At 60.8% G+C, this 13,170-nt stretch overlaps 3 protein-coding genes across 4 annotated transcripts; 1 reads left to right on the forward strand and 2 right to left on the reverse strand.

The window, feature by feature from the left end:
- On the reverse strand, positions 1-1,677 carry FAU (FAU ubiquitin like and ribosomal protein S30 fusion). The gene is made up of 5 exons (XM_082300374.1): positions 1,607-1,677; positions 634-716; positions 403-547; positions 261-316; positions 1-152 (listed from the first exon to the last, which is right to left on the reverse strand). The coding sequence occupies exons 2-5, from the start codon at positions 706-708 to the stop codon at positions 27-29; spliced, it is 402 nt and encodes a 133-aa protein (XP_082156500.1). The 5' UTR covers positions 709-716; positions 1,607-1,677; the 3' UTR covers positions 1-26.
- A 51-nt stretch (positions 1,678-1,728) lies between these two features.
- MRPL49 (mitochondrial ribosomal protein L49) lies at positions 1,729-3,497 on the forward strand. Its single transcript, XM_082300372.1, has 4 exons — positions 1,729-1,795; positions 2,235-2,373; positions 2,717-2,838; positions 2,911-3,497. Exons 1-4 carry the CDS (start codon positions 1,730-1,732, stop codon positions 3,055-3,057), a joined length of 474 nt encoding a protein of 157 aa, XP_082156498.1. The 5' UTR covers position 1,729; the 3' UTR covers positions 3,058-3,497.
- Positions 3,498-3,533: 36 nt separating this feature from the next.
- On the reverse strand, positions 3,534-12,722 carry LOC309584375 (pre-mRNA-processing factor 39-like). 2 transcript variants are annotated; one of them, XM_082300355.1, is made up of 15 exons: positions 12,623-12,722; positions 11,942-12,198; positions 9,212-9,337; positions 8,677-8,795; positions 7,082-7,249; positions 6,513-6,705; positions 6,207-6,314; positions 5,868-6,032; positions 5,496-5,622; positions 4,996-5,075; positions 4,807-4,875; positions 4,355-4,539; positions 4,204-4,278; positions 3,769-3,880; positions 3,534-3,691 (listed from the first exon to the last, which is right to left on the reverse strand). In XM_082300355.1, exons 1-15 carry the CDS (start codon positions 12,699-12,701, stop codon positions 3,626-3,628), a joined length of 1,929 nt encoding a protein of 642 aa, XP_082156481.1. In that variant the 5' UTR covers positions 12,702-12,722; the 3' UTR covers positions 3,534-3,625. The 2 variants fall into 2 exon arrangements, with proteins under 2 accessions (XP_082156481.1, XP_082156480.1); XM_082300354.1 differs by having other exon boundaries at positions 3,536-3,691; positions 4,807-5,075.
- Positions 12,723-13,170: the final 448 nt, after the last annotated feature.

Consider the following 13,170-nt stretch of genomic DNA (forward strand, 5'->3'; position numbering starts at 1 on the left):
TTGGATCCAAATTCCTTTATTGGGGTTCAGGAGTTGGCATTGGGGCCCTTTTTCTTGCCAAAAGTGGGCACAACGTTGACGAAGCGCCGGTTGTACTGCATGCGCCGCTTGGCCCGCCCCGTCTTCTTCTTCTTCTTCTCCTGCTTGGCCACCTGCAAAAAGCAAAAAACCGGGGGTCAAGGGGGTCCCCAAAACCCTGGGAGGGTCCCCAAGACCCGTGGAGGTCCCCTAAACCCAGGGGGAGCCCCCTAAGTGCTCACCTTGGGGGTCTGGCCCCTCACTTTGCCAGCGCGGGCGAGGGAGCCGTGGACTTTCCCTGGGGAGAGGAAGGAAATCGGGCTGTTGGGGGGAGTTCGTTTTGCTAATTAACACCCCAGTAATTAGCGGCCCCCCCGGAATTACCCCCCAGCAGGCGCGTGGAGAGGTCCAGGGTGGCGAATTCGGGGAGGGGGCTCTGCCCCACCACGGCGTCATCGTCCAGGGGGGTCCCGGCGTGGAGCAGCACTTGGTCCTCAGGGGGGACCCCCGAAAGCTCGGCCACCCTCTCCTGGCGGGGGGAACAAAGAGGGGGGGTCAGCACCCCAAAATCTGAGGGGGTTTGGGGAGGGGGACACCCCGAATTTGGGGGCTCACCTTGATCTGGGCGAGGGTCTCGGAGCCGGAGACCTCGAGGGTGAGGAGGGTCTGGCCACGGATGAAGAGCTGCATGGTGGAGGCTGCAGGGGAAATTTGGGGGGGTTGGGAGGGGTCCCCGATGCCCAAAAATAGGGGGGAACCCCCTGGAAAGGGGAGGGGGACCTCCAGGAAAGGGGGGGGAGGTGAGGGAGGGGTGGTTTGGGGGGGTCTGGGGTAGTTTGAGGGTTATTTCTGAGGGGGTGAGAGGTGCTTTGGGGGGAATGAGGGTGTTTGGGGGGGGTTGGAGCGCATTTTGGGGTGTTTTCAGGGCGTTGTGGGTGTTTTGGGTGGGATTGTGGGTGTTTTGAGGGCGTTTTCAGCCACCTCTCCCTCCCACAAGGACTTTGTCACCTGACCTGGGACCGTGGGGACAAAGGGCTGTGACGGGGGGGGGGGGAACACACTGGGGGTCCTCTGGCAGCACCCGGGTGCCCCCCACCCTCAGAGCTGCCCCCCAATGACCCCCCCAAGGCCTCAAAGGCCCCCCCACAACCCCTATCACCCCCCCAAGCCCTCACAGCCCGCCCAGACCCCCCAAAACCCCCACCTGCTCCTGCAGCCCCCCCAAGGCCTCCAATAACCCTCCAGACCGGACTGAACCCCCTCAGAGCCCCCCAAACATCTCCCCAGGCCCTCCCACACCGCCCCCAGACCCCCCCACCCCCCAAAAGACCCTCCTAAAACGCCTCCAGAGCATCCCCCCAACCCCCTCAGAGCCCCCCCAAATCTTCCTTGAACTCCTCCCGACGCCCCAACACTCCCATAGCTCCCTCCAAAGCCTACAGAGCGTCCCGCTCACCTCAAACCCCCTCAGAGCTCCCCCAAACCCTCCCCATCCCCTCCCCTGCCCTTCACCCGACCCCCTGTATGCCCCAAACCCCCCCCAAATCCCCCCAAAATTCCCATCCCGGACCCCCCGTCCCGGCCCCACCTCAGCGGCTCCCTCACGGCTCCGAGCGCGGCGCGGAGAGAGCGCGCTGACGTCACGCGTACGTGCGTGCGTGCTGCGCGCTGACGTCGCGCGCGCGGAGGGCGGGAAGGAGGAGGAGCCAAGATGGCGGCGCTGGCGGCGCTGGGGCGGAGGCTGCGGGCGCTGGGCCGGGGGGCCAGGGGGGTGCAGGTACCGCACGGGGACAGCTTTGGGGGTTTGAGGGGCTTCTCCAGGGGTTGTGACGTGGGGCTTGGAGGGTGCAGGTACCGGGGCAGGTCTGGGGGGAGTTGTGATGGGTGGATTTGGGGCATGAGGGGGGAATTGGAGAGGGGGAGATTTGAGGGGGGGGCTTTAGGGGTGAGGGGATTTGGGGGGGGGGGGAGTTTAGGAAGGGGAAATTGAGGTGGTCCTGAGGAAGGGGGCATTGGGGAACAGTCTGGGGGAAGGGATTGAGGGGGCTCAGGGAGGGGGGGGATTTTGGAGGGTCCTGAGAAGGGCGCTGGGGAGAGCGAGGGGGGGTTTGGGGGGAGCACGGGACCGGGGGGGCCTTTGGGATGGAGTAACTGGGGAGGGGGAAATGGGAGGGGTGTCTCAGGGCAGAGATGATTTTGGGGAGGGGTCCCCACAGACCCCCCCGGGCCCCCCCCGCTATGAGGAGTCGACGGCCGAGTTCGGGTTCGTGGAGCGGCTGCTGCCCCCCACCCGCATCCCCGACCCCCCCCCGCACCCCAAATACCCCACCCCGTCCGGCTGGAGCCCCCCCAGAGGTCAGCGACCCCGTGGGGGGCATTGGGGTTTGGGGAGGGGGGATTATTTATTCCAAAACCGAAAGTAATTAACGGGGCTGATTCAGTGTGAGAAGAGTCTAAGGAGAGCATTAATGACTTTGTGGGGGGATGCTTAATTACCCTGGGGTGGTTAATTACCCGGGGGGGGGGGGGGGGGGGGGGCAAAATATTGGGGAATTCCTGACCCCAAACCAAGTAGAGAAGAGGATTTATTTACCCCAAATCGGGTTGAATTCCCCCGGGGTCAGTTTAATTCCTTCGGGGGGCGTGTTAATTACCCCCGGGGGGTGTTAATTACCTCTCAGCCTCCGTCCCCCCCCAGGGCCCCCCCCGGAGCTGCCCTACTTCGTGCGGCGCTCGCGGCTGCACAACCTCCCGGTGTACCTGGGGCTGCGGCAGGGCCGGCGCCTCACGGCCCTGCGCCACATCCACGGCGACATCTGGGTGAGTGGGGGGCTCGCGGGGGTCTGGGGGGGCCCTCGGGGGTCCCGCTGACCCCCCCCCGTCCTCCCCCAGGCGCTGGAGCGGGACCTGAGGGCGTTCCTGGGGTCCCTGGGGGTCCCCGAGCCGCAGGCGCAAGTGAACGAGGTGACGGGGACGCTGCGGCTCAGGGGGCACTGGGGGCCCGAGGTGCGGCGCTGGCTGCTCGAGAGGGGCTTCTAGGGACCCCCAAACCTGCGGGGACCCCCACAGCTGCCCGGGGGACTCCCCAGTCTGCAAGGGATCTGCTGTGGATGCACCTGGAGTGCCCCGAAATGGATCCTGGACAGCGCAAAATCTGTTGGGGGAGCTCAGAACTCACTGGGGGAGCTTGGGATCTGCTGGGGCACCTCCAAATCCAGCTGGAGCACCCCAAAATCTGTGGGGAGCACCTCAAAATCCACAGAGGAAGCTTGGAATCCATCTGGGCACCTCAAAATCCACGTGGAGGCCGCTGTGGCCACCCCAAAATCTGTTGGAGGCACCTCAAAACTGCTGGGGGAACCCTGAAATCCACGAGGGGCAGCCCGAAATCCACCCTGGGGTATCCCAGCATCTGCTGGAGGCCCCCCAAGAATGAAACAAACCCCCCCAAAATGGAACAAACCCCCAATAAATGCCTCGGGTAACTCCTCACAGCCTCTTTATTTACAAACCACCCCCCCCAAATTTTGGGGGAGGGGTCCCACAAACTGTACAGGGGGGTTGTGCTGGGGGGGGATCAGGGCGGGCGGGGGGCACAGACCCCCCCTCAGCTCTGCCCGTAGTAGTGGCTGTAGCCCCAGGGGCTCTGGTAGCCGTAGGTGCCGTAGCCGTGCTGGGGGGACAAAAAGGGGGGGGGATGAGCCAGGGGACCCCTCTGGAGACCCCAAACCCCCCCCCAAAACCACCCACCTGGTACCAGTAATTGTAGGAGGGGTTGGTGTCCCCCCCTGAGAAGTTGAGGGGCCCCAGGAGCCCCGAGGGGTCGTCGGGACGGAGCCGTTTGTCATCGGGTTCTTCCGAGCTGGGGGGGAAAGGGGGGGAAATTTGGGGGGAAAAGGAGGAGGAATTGGGGGGAAAGGGGGGAATGGGGAGGGGAAAATGGGGAGACAGAAATTTGGGGGGAGGAGTGAGACATTTGGGGGGGAAAAGGGGAGAAATGAGGGCAAAAAGGTGCAAATTCAGGTGAAAGGCAGCAAAGTTGGAATTAAAAGGGGCGAAAGTGGGACAAAAAGGAGCAGAACCGAGGGGCTAAAAATGCGGGAATTTGGATAAAAGCGAGGAGACCTGGGGTAAAAGCGGGGGCCCGATTTTGGGGCTGACTTTGGGGGGCCCCGGGGGTCTCACCCGTTCTCGGGCGCCCGTTTCCGGGCCGCGTGCGCCTTCAGGATCTTCTGGTGCTCATCGTAGGCCTTGAGCAGGCTGGGGAGGGGGCAGCGCTCAGGGGGGAGCCCCCAGACCCTTTTCAGGGTCCCCCCAGGGCGTTTTTCCCCCGAACCTGTGGATGCTGGAGCCGAAGTCCTCGAGGAACTCGACGCGGCGCTGGGAGAAGACGAGCTTGGCCTCGTCGGGCAGGGGGCTGCGCAGGGCGCGCTCGAAGCAGCTCATGGTGTTGCCCTCGTTCTGCCCCACGTCCGCCCCGAACTCCATCTCCAGCAGGTTGGCGTGGAGCCGGGCGTTGTCCTGCCCCAGCCGGGCACAGGTGGGTGTTGGGGGGGAATTCGGGGTGTCCAAGGGGTGTTGGGGGGTCCTAGAGGGGGGGATTTGGGCACCTTGGGGGGCCCTGGGGGGAGTTTGGGGCAGGAGTTTGGGTTGGGGGCACCCAAAGGGTACCCAGGGGAGTTTAGGGGATCCTAGGGTGGTGTTGGGGTGCCCAAAGGGGGTTTGGGATTCCCACTTTTTCCCCCTGACTCCGATCCCAGAACTCCCCGGGACCCCTGTCCCGCTCACCGGGTCCTTCTCCAGCGCCTCCACGAGCACCTTCCGGGCCTTGCCCAGGTTCTTCTGCACCTTGCACACCTGCCGGGCCAGTTTGACGGCGTAGAAGGAGCCCAGGGGCAGCCCCTCGTTGGCCCTCATGGCCTCGAGCAGCAGCGCCTCGGCCTCGGCCACGCGGCCGTGCCGGCGCTCCAGGCTCACCCGGCGCAGCCGCACCATGGCCAGCCCCGGCACCGCCGCCTCGAAGCAGCGCAGGATGCGCCGGGCCTCCTCCACGTTCCCTGGGAATGGGGAAAAACGGGAGAGGAAGGGAAAAAAACGGGGAAAAATGCGGTTATTGGGATTCCCACAGCAGTTACGGGGTCCCACAGGGGCGTTATTGGGGTCCCCGGGCCCGGCACCGCCGCCTCGAAGCGGCACAGGATGAGCCAGGCCCCTTCAGCATTCCCTGGGATTGGGGAAAATGGAGAAAAAAGCGAAGAAACGGGGTTATTGGGGTCCTTGGAGCAGTTATAGGGTCCCACAGAGGAGTTACTGGGATCCCCACGTTGATTTTGGGGGTCCCTGGATCACTCTGGGGTGACCTTTGAGCCCCATCCCCACCTCAGAGTTCCCAGTCCCGGCCCCAAACCTGAAAAGGGGCAGTTCTGGGGCCATTCCCGGATTTTGGGGGCTCCCCCGGGCATTTGGGGCTCCCTGACCTTGCTTCTCCTCGAAGGCGGCCCAGAGCAGGTGGATGTTGGGCTTGCGGGGCAGGTGGAAGCCGCAGGCCCTCTGGAAAACGCTGCGGGCGCCCGGCACCGTGCGGGACTCCAGGTAGCGCGTGTACTGCGGGAAAAACGGGGGAAAAAGGGTGAAAAACGGGAGAAATGGGGGAAAACGGGGGGGGATAACGGGCGGGGAAAAAGATGGGGGAAAGGAGAAGGGAAAGGAAAGGAAGAACATAGAGAAGGGTGAGAAAAAGGGGAAATGGGGAGAAAAGGGAATTTTGGGGGAAAACGGGCACCGTTTTTCGAAAAGCGGGGATTTTTTTGGGGGGGAAAAAGGGGAATTTTTGCCGGGAACGGCCCCACCTTGACCCAGAACTCCTCGTAGAGGGCGCAGGCGATGAGGCAGCGCTCGAACAGGACGATGCTGCGCTCGTGGGACCCCGCAGCCACCTCGAAGTCCAGGTACTCGCGCCAGTTCCGCAGCTGCGCCCGCTCCAGCGGCTTCACGTGGAAGTACGGCCGCTTGATCTGCGGGATTCCAGGGAATTGGGGGCATTCCAGGGGGATTCTATGGGGGACCCCAAGGTGGAGTCCAAAAGGGATTCTGGGGGGGGTTTAAGGGGGGATCCTGAGGGGGCTCAGGGGGGATTCCAAAGGAGGTTCCGGGGCTGTTCCAGGGGGATCCCATCCCCTTCCACCCACCCCGTCCTCGAAATTCCAGCGCTTGCTGACTTCGGCCTCGTTCTGGGCGTAGATTTGCTGCCTCATGGAGATCACGAGCTCCCGGATCTTCTCCTGGTCCAGATCCTCCTGGGAATGGCGGGGCCCGGGGTTAAATTAACCAACGGAAAAAATCCTTTAATTAGCGCTGCCAAACCAACACTTCAGTGCCGATAAAACGAATAAAGGAATCAATCAACGCGTCAGCCCAGTTAACGGAGGTTTCAGCCCCCATAAGTTGTGGGGAAAAGCGGAATTCCCGTTTTTTTGGGAACATTCCAGGGGTACCTGAGCCTCGGGCGGGCCCTTCCCGGCCAGGCCGGGGGGGGGATCCTCCCCCGGGGGCGCCTCCGGCCCCTCCGGCTGCGGCTGCGGCGCCTTCGGAGCCGCGGGGTCGGAGCCGAGCTTGGAGCGCACCCAGAGCAGCTCCTCGGGGGACAGGATGGCCCGGGGGGGGTTCTGCAGCACGTGCTCCTTGAACCTGGAATTCCACAGGGATTCAGGGATTTACTGCAGGGATTTGGGCATTTCCCACCCAGATTTGGGGACTTCCCGCGTGGATTTAGGGATTTCCCGTGGAAATTCAGGCGTTCGCCACCCAGATTTAGGAACATTTCCTAGGGGAAATCCCAGGAATCCCAAGGATTTCCTGATGGAATCCCAGGAATTCCAAGGTGGAATCCCGAGGCTTTCTGGGGGAATCCCGAGGTTTTCCAGGGAAATTCCAGGTTTTCTGGGGGAACCCCACAAACCCCGAGTGCTTCCTGGGGGAACCCCGTGTTTTCCCAGGCTTTCCCCTGGCAATTCCCGAGGTTTTCCCGGGGTCTTCCCGGTGCATTCCCGGCGTTTTCCCGTACTTCTCCCAGTGGTGGCTGTAGAGCTGCGTGGGCATGGACAGCAGGCGGTCGTAGATGGCGGTGACGGCGCGGAGGTCGCCGCGCTCCCGCTCCCACTCCACGTACGATTCCCAGAGCTTGTCCGAGCGGAAATCCATCCCGGCCGCCGCCACGGCCGCCTCGAACGCGCTGGGGGGACAGCGGGCGGTCAGCGGGGCCGGGGGGCACGCCCAGGGAGGGCCGGACAAGCCCAGGGAGGGCTGGACACATCCTGGGGAGGGCCGGACACGTCCCGGGAAGGGCCGGACATGTCCTGGGAAAAGCTGGACACATCCTGGGGAGGGCTGGACACGTCCTGGGAACTGCCGGACACGTCCTGGGGAGGGCCGGACACGCCCCGGGAAGGGCCGGACACGCCTGGGAAGGGCCGGACACGCCTGGGAAGGGCTGGACACGTCCTGGGAAGGGCCGGACACGTCCCGGGAAGGGCCGGACGCGTCCTGGGGAGGGCCGGACACGTCCTGGGAAGGGCTGGACACGTCCTGGGAGGGCCGGACACGTCCCGGGAAGGGCCGGACGCGTCCTGGGAAGGGCTGGACACATCCTGGGAACTGCCGGACACGTTCTGGGAAGGGCTGGACACGTCCTGGGAAGGGCCGGACACGTCCTGGGGAGGGCTGGACACGCCTGGGAAGGGCCGGACACATCCTGGGGAGGGCTGGACACATCCTGGGAGGGCTGGACACGTCCTGGGAAGGGCCGGACATGTCCTGGGAAGGGCCGGACATGTCCTGGGAAGGGCCGGACACGCCTGGGAAGGGCTGGACACATCCAGGGAGGGCCAGACACGCCTGGGAAGGGCCGGACACACCCAGGGAAGGGCCAGACATGTCCTGGGAAGGGCTGGACACGTCCTGGGAAGGGCCGGACACGTCCTGGGGAGGGCTGGACATGTCCTGGGAAGGGCTGGACACGCCCCGGGAAGGGCTGGACACATCCAGGGAGGGCTGGACACGTCCTGGGGAGGGCTGGACACGCCTGGGAAGGGCTGGACACGTCCTGGGAAGGGCCGGACACGTTCTGGGAAGGGCTGGACACGCCTGGGAAGGGCTGGACACGCCTGGGGAGGGCTGGACACGTCCTGGGGAGGGCCGGACACATCCTGAGGAGGGCTGGACACGCCTGGGAAGGGCCGGACACATCCTGGGGAGGGCTGGACACGTCCTGGGAGGGCTGGACACGTCCTGGGAACCGCCGGACACGTCCCGGGAAGGGCCGGACACGTTCTGGGAAGGGCCGGACATGTCCTGGGAAGGGCCGGACACGCCTGGGAAGGGCTGGACACGCCCCGGGAAGGGCTGGACACATCCAGGGAGGGCCAGACACGCCTGGGAAGGGCCGGACACACCCAGGGAAGGGCCGGACATGTCCTGGGAAGGGCTGGACACGTCCTGGGAAGGGCTGGACACGTCCTGGGAAGGGCCGGACATGTCCTGGGAAGGGCCGGACACGCCCCGGGAAGGGCTGGACACATCCAGGGAGGGCTGGACACGTCCTGGGGAGGGCCGGACACGCCCAGGGAAGGGCCGGACATGCCTGGGAAGGGCCGGACTCACCCGCGGATGCGCTGGGCAGTCTCGGGCAGCGCCGGGTCCAGCGTGGACTGCAGGAAGGAGATGTAGTGGATCCATAAATCCATGCTCAGCGGGATGGACTGGAGACCCCGCTCCAGCACCTGCGGGGACACCGGGGGTCAGCTGGAAACGCCTGGGGGCTCCTGGGGGTCACCCGGGGGCTCCTGGGGGTCACCTGGGGGCTCCTGGGTTTTCCCAGCCAAACCCAGGGAAAAAGGAAAATCTCCTGCCTCCAAAAAAGGAGAAAAGGGGGAATTTTTTCCCCCAAAACCAAGGAAAAAAGGGAATTTTCCACTCCCAAACAATGGAAAAAAGAGGGATTTCTTCCCCTTCCCAAAATGGCGAAAAGCCTGGATTTTCTTCCCCAAAACCGGGGAAAAGGAGGGGTTTCCCCCGCTGAAACCTCCCAAAAAGGGGGGAAACGGGGGATTTCTGCCCCAAAACCAGGGGAAAAAAGGGGATTTTCGCCTGCCAAGCGCAGGCAGGAAGGGAAGGGCGGGGATCTCGCCGTGCCCACCTCCTCGGCGCGCCGGGCGCTGCCCAGGCGCCGCTCCATGTCCGCGTACTTCTTCCAGTAGCCGTAGCAGTAGGGGTAGTGCAGGAAGAAGGCGTCGAACGCCCGGCGCGCGGCTCCCAGCAGGTTCTGGGCACGGCCCGGCGGCACCGGGAGAGCCCCAGTCAGAACCGGGGCTGGCTCCGCGCCGGGGGAGCTACGGGGGAGGGTTCACGGACAAAGGGCGAGGCAGGGGGGGTTCTTCCAGGGAAAGCCGGGGGTTTTATACGGGGAACTGGGAATTCTACACGGAAAAGCGGGGGTTTTACACGGAAAATCGGGGTTTCTACACGGAAAATCGGGGTTTTTATATGGAAAACTGGGATTTCTACACGGAAAATTGGGATTTCTACACGGAAAATTGGGGTTTCTACACGGAAAATCGGGGTTTCTACATGGAAAATTGGGATATTTATATGGAAAACTGGGATTTTTATATGGAAAATTGGGATTTCTACACAGAAAATTGGGATTTCTACACGGAAAAGCGGGGGTTTTACACGGAAAATCGGGATTTTTACACGGAAAATCGGGGTTTCTACACGGAAAATTGGGGTTTTTACACGGAAAATCGGGGTTTCTACACAGAAAATTGGGGTTTTTACACGGAAAATCGGGATTTCTACACGGACAATTGGGGTTTTTATATGGAAAACTGGGATTTCTACACGGAAAATTGGGATTTCTACACGGAAAATTGGGGTTTCTACATTGAAAATTGGGGTTTCTACACGGAAAATCGGGGTTTCTACAAGGAAAATTGGGGTCTTTACACGGAAAATCGGGGTTTCTACACGGAAAATAGGGATTTTTATATGAAAAACTGGGATTTCTACAAGGAAAATTGGGGTTTCTACACGGAAAATCGGGGTTTCTACATGGAAAATTGGGATATTTATATGGAAAACTGGGATTTTTATATGGAAAATTGGGATTTCTACACAGAAAATTGGGATTTCTACACGGAAAAGCGGGGGTTTTACACGGAAAATCGGGATTTCTACAAGGAAAATTGGGGTTTCTACACGGAAAATTGGGGTTTTTACACGGAAAATCGGGGTTTCTACACGGAAAATTGGGGTTTTTATATGGAAAACTGGGATTTCTACACGGAAAATTGGGATTTCTACATGGAAAATTGGGGTTTCTACATTGAAAACTGGGATTTCTACACGGAAAATTGGGGTTTCTACAAGGAAAATTGGGGTTTCTACACGGAAAATTGGGATTTCTACACGGAAAATTGGGGTTTCTACAAGGAAAATTGGGGTTTTTATATGGAAAACTGGGATTTTTATATGGAAAATTGGGATTTCTACACGGAAAATTGGGATTTCTACACGGAAAATTGGGGTTTCTACCCAGAAAATCGGGATTTCTACACGGAAAATTGGGGTTTTTATATGGAAAACTGGGATTTCTACACGGAAAATTGGGATTTTTATATGGAAAACTGGGATTTTTATATGCAAAATCGGGATTTTTATATGCAAAATTGGGATTTCTACACAGAAAATCGGGACTTTTATATAGAAAATCGGGATCTGTACACGGAAAATTGGGATTTCTACAAGGAAAATTGGGGTTTTTACACAGAAAATTGGGATTTTTACACAGAAAATTGGGATTTCTACACAGAAAACTGGGATTTTTATATGGAAAATTGGGATTTTTACACAGAAAATTGGGATTTCTACACGGAAAATTGGGGTTTTTATATGGAAAACTGGGATTTCTACACGGAAAATTGGGATTTTTATATGGAAAATTGGAATTTTTACAAGGAAAATCGGGATTTCTACACAGAAAATTGGAATTTTTACACGGAAAATTGGGATTTCTACATGGAAAATTGGGATTTTTACATGGAAAATCAGGATTTCTACACGGAGTTTTAATTAAGGCTCATTTCGGGTTTTAATGGGGCTGGGGGTTGGTAATTAGGATTTAATGAGTTATTAATTATGGTTTAATGGGCCTGGGGTGACTAACTGAGACTTAATGGGGGCTGTTAATGGGTCTGAAGGAGTATTAATGAGTCTGAGAGCTCAGAGGATCTCATTAATGGCTCTGGGGTTATTAATCAGGCCACTCACAGGTCTGGGGGCTCCGGGCCATCACTAACGGGCCTGAAGGGCCGGTTTTGGGTCTGGGGGGGCACTGATGGGTTTGGGTGGGCACTTTTTGGCTCTGGGGGCTCATTAATGGGTCTGGGGTTCATTAATGGCTCTGGGGGTTTATTAATGGGTCTGGGAGTTCATTAATGGGTCTGGGTGCTCATTAATGGCTATGGGGTTCATTAATGGCTTTGGGGGTTCATTAATGGGTCCGGGGTTCATTAATGGCTCTGGGGTTCATTAATGGCTCTGGGGGTTCATTAATGGCTCTGGGGGTTCATTAATGGGTTCGGGGGTTCATTAAGGGCTCTGGGGGTTCATTAGTGGCGCTGGGGTTCATTAAGGGCTCTGGGGGTTCATTAATGGCTCTGGGAGTTCATTAATGGCTCTGGGGGTTCATTAATGGCTCTGGGAGTTCATTAATGGCTCTGGGGGTTCATTAGTGGCTCTGGGGGTTCATTAATGGCTCTGGGGGTTCATTAAGGGCTCTGGGGGTTCATTAGTGGCTCTGGGGGTTCATTAATGGCTCTGGGGTTCATTAAGGGGTCGGGGGTCCCGTGCAGGGGGCAGGGGGCACCTCCTGCTCGACGTAGCCCAGCAGCTCGGTCCAGGCGCCGAAGTCGTGGGGGTTGCCCTGGGCCGCCCCCCAGAGCCGCTCGAACTCGGGGGGGAACGGGGGCGGCGGCTCCTCCTGCGGGGGCTCCGCGGGGGGGTCCCGGGGGGGCTCCTGCGGCTCCGGGGGGGCCCCGTTGAGGCTCTGCGGGGCGGGGGGAGGGGCGGCGGCGCCGGGCTCCGGCTCGGGGGGGGCGGGAGGGGGGGGCTCTGCCGAGGGGGCTGGGGGGGGGGGATGGGAGCAAAGAGAAACGGGGGGGGGCCACAGTTAATGGGGGGGGCTGAGGGGAACCCAGCGCTGCCCCCCAATTCATCCCCGCCCCCCAAGTGCCACCTGCCCCCCGCAGCCCCCTCAGGCACCCCGAAATCCCCTCAGAGCCCCAAAACCCCCTAAGATCTCGCCCCCCCTCAGCCCAAATCTCCCCAGCCCCCCTCAGATCTCCTGAGATCTCGCCCCCCGCCTCACCCCAAATCCCCTCAGGCGCCCCCATTACCCCAGACCCCCCCAAATTCCCTCAAATTCCCTCAGACCCCTCCAAGCCCCCCTCAGATCTCGCCCCAATCACGGCCCCTCAGTCCCCTCCTCACTCCCGAGCCCCTAAGGCCCCCCCATTACCTCACCCCCCGCCCGCTCCCGGGGTCTCACCGCCGTCCCCGTCCCCATCCATCGCCCCCCCGGTCCCGCCGGGGCCACCCGGCCCCTCCTCGGGCGCCTCCGCCGCCATCGCGCCGCGCGGGACCCGGATGTGACGGGACAGAGCAGCCGGCGGGGCGGCGGCGCCGCCTGGCGGGCGGGAGGACCCGCAGCGCGGCCGCCCCAGCGGAGTAACGGCGGCGAGAGAACCATGGAGACGGGACCGGCGGCCAGAGCGGCTTCCGGTGCCGCCAGTGCAACCATAGAGACGGGAAGGAGAGGCCAGAGCGGCCGACTGGGAACACACCGGTACAAACCAGTACAGGCGGCTTCGCACCAACCGTGAAGACTTTGGTGCGTGGGAAACCAGTACAAACCAGTAAAAACCAGTACAAACCAGTACAGGGGATTCTGGAACAACCACGGAGACTTCGGGGGGGGGAAATGAGAATAGATCAGTAAAAACGGGGTGTTGATCACAGATGGAAACTTTGAGGGGGGAGAACCATAGAGAGGCGGGCGGGACCGCGCGCCCCCTGGCGGGCGGGAGGAGCCGAGCT

Source organism: Coloeus monedula (assembly GCF_965178545.1).
Source record: "Coloeus monedula genome assembly, chromosome: 39".
In the NCBI taxonomy this organism is placed as follows: domain Eukaryota; kingdom Metazoa; phylum Chordata; class Aves; order Passeriformes; family Corvidae; genus Coloeus; species Coloeus monedula.

What these genes read in the sequence shown, in the direction of transcription:
- FAU (XM_082300374.1), bottom strand. Translation starts at nt 708, where the DNA reads ATGCAGCTCTTCATCCGTGGCCAGACCCTCCTCACCCTCGAGGTCTCC. An exon ending in CTCCACGCGCCTGCTGGGGG is followed by an intron (nt 317 to 402) that starts GTAATTCCGGGG and finishes TCCTCTCCCCAG; the next exon opens with GGAAAGTCCACGGCTCCCTC. An exon ending in TGAGGGGCCAGACCCCCAAG is followed by an intron (nt 153 to 260) that starts GTGAGCACTTAG and finishes TGCTTTTTGCAG; the next exon opens with GTGGCCAAGCAGGAGAAGAA.
- MRPL49 (XM_082300372.1), top strand. Translation starts at nt 1,730, where the DNA reads ATGGCGGCGCTGGCGGCGCTGGGGCGGAGGCTGCGGGCGCTGGGCCGG. An exon ending in GGGGGGCCAGGGGGGTGCAG is followed by an intron (nt 1,796 to 2,234) that starts GTACCGCACGGG and finishes GGGTCCCCACAG; the next exon opens with ACCCCCCCGGGCCCCCCCCG. An exon ending in CGGCTGGAGCCCCCCCAGAG is followed by an intron (nt 2,374 to 2,716) that starts GTCAGCGACCCC and finishes GTCCCCCCCCAG; the next exon opens with GGCCCCCCCCGGAGCTGCCC.
- LOC309584375 (XM_082300354.1), bottom strand. Translation starts at nt 12,701, where the DNA reads ATGGCGGCGGAGGCGCCCGAGGAGGGGCCGGGTGGCCCCGGCGGGACC. An exon ending in TGGGCTACGTCGAGCAGGAG is followed by an intron (nt 9,338 to 11,941) that starts GTGCCCCCTGCC and finishes GGCCGTGCCCAG; the next exon opens with AACCTGCTGGGAGCCGCGCG. An exon ending in TACAGCCACCACTGGGAGAA is followed by an intron (nt 6,706 to 7,081) that starts GTACGGGAAAAC and finishes GTGGAATTCCAG; the next exon opens with GTTCAAGGAGCACGTGCTGC.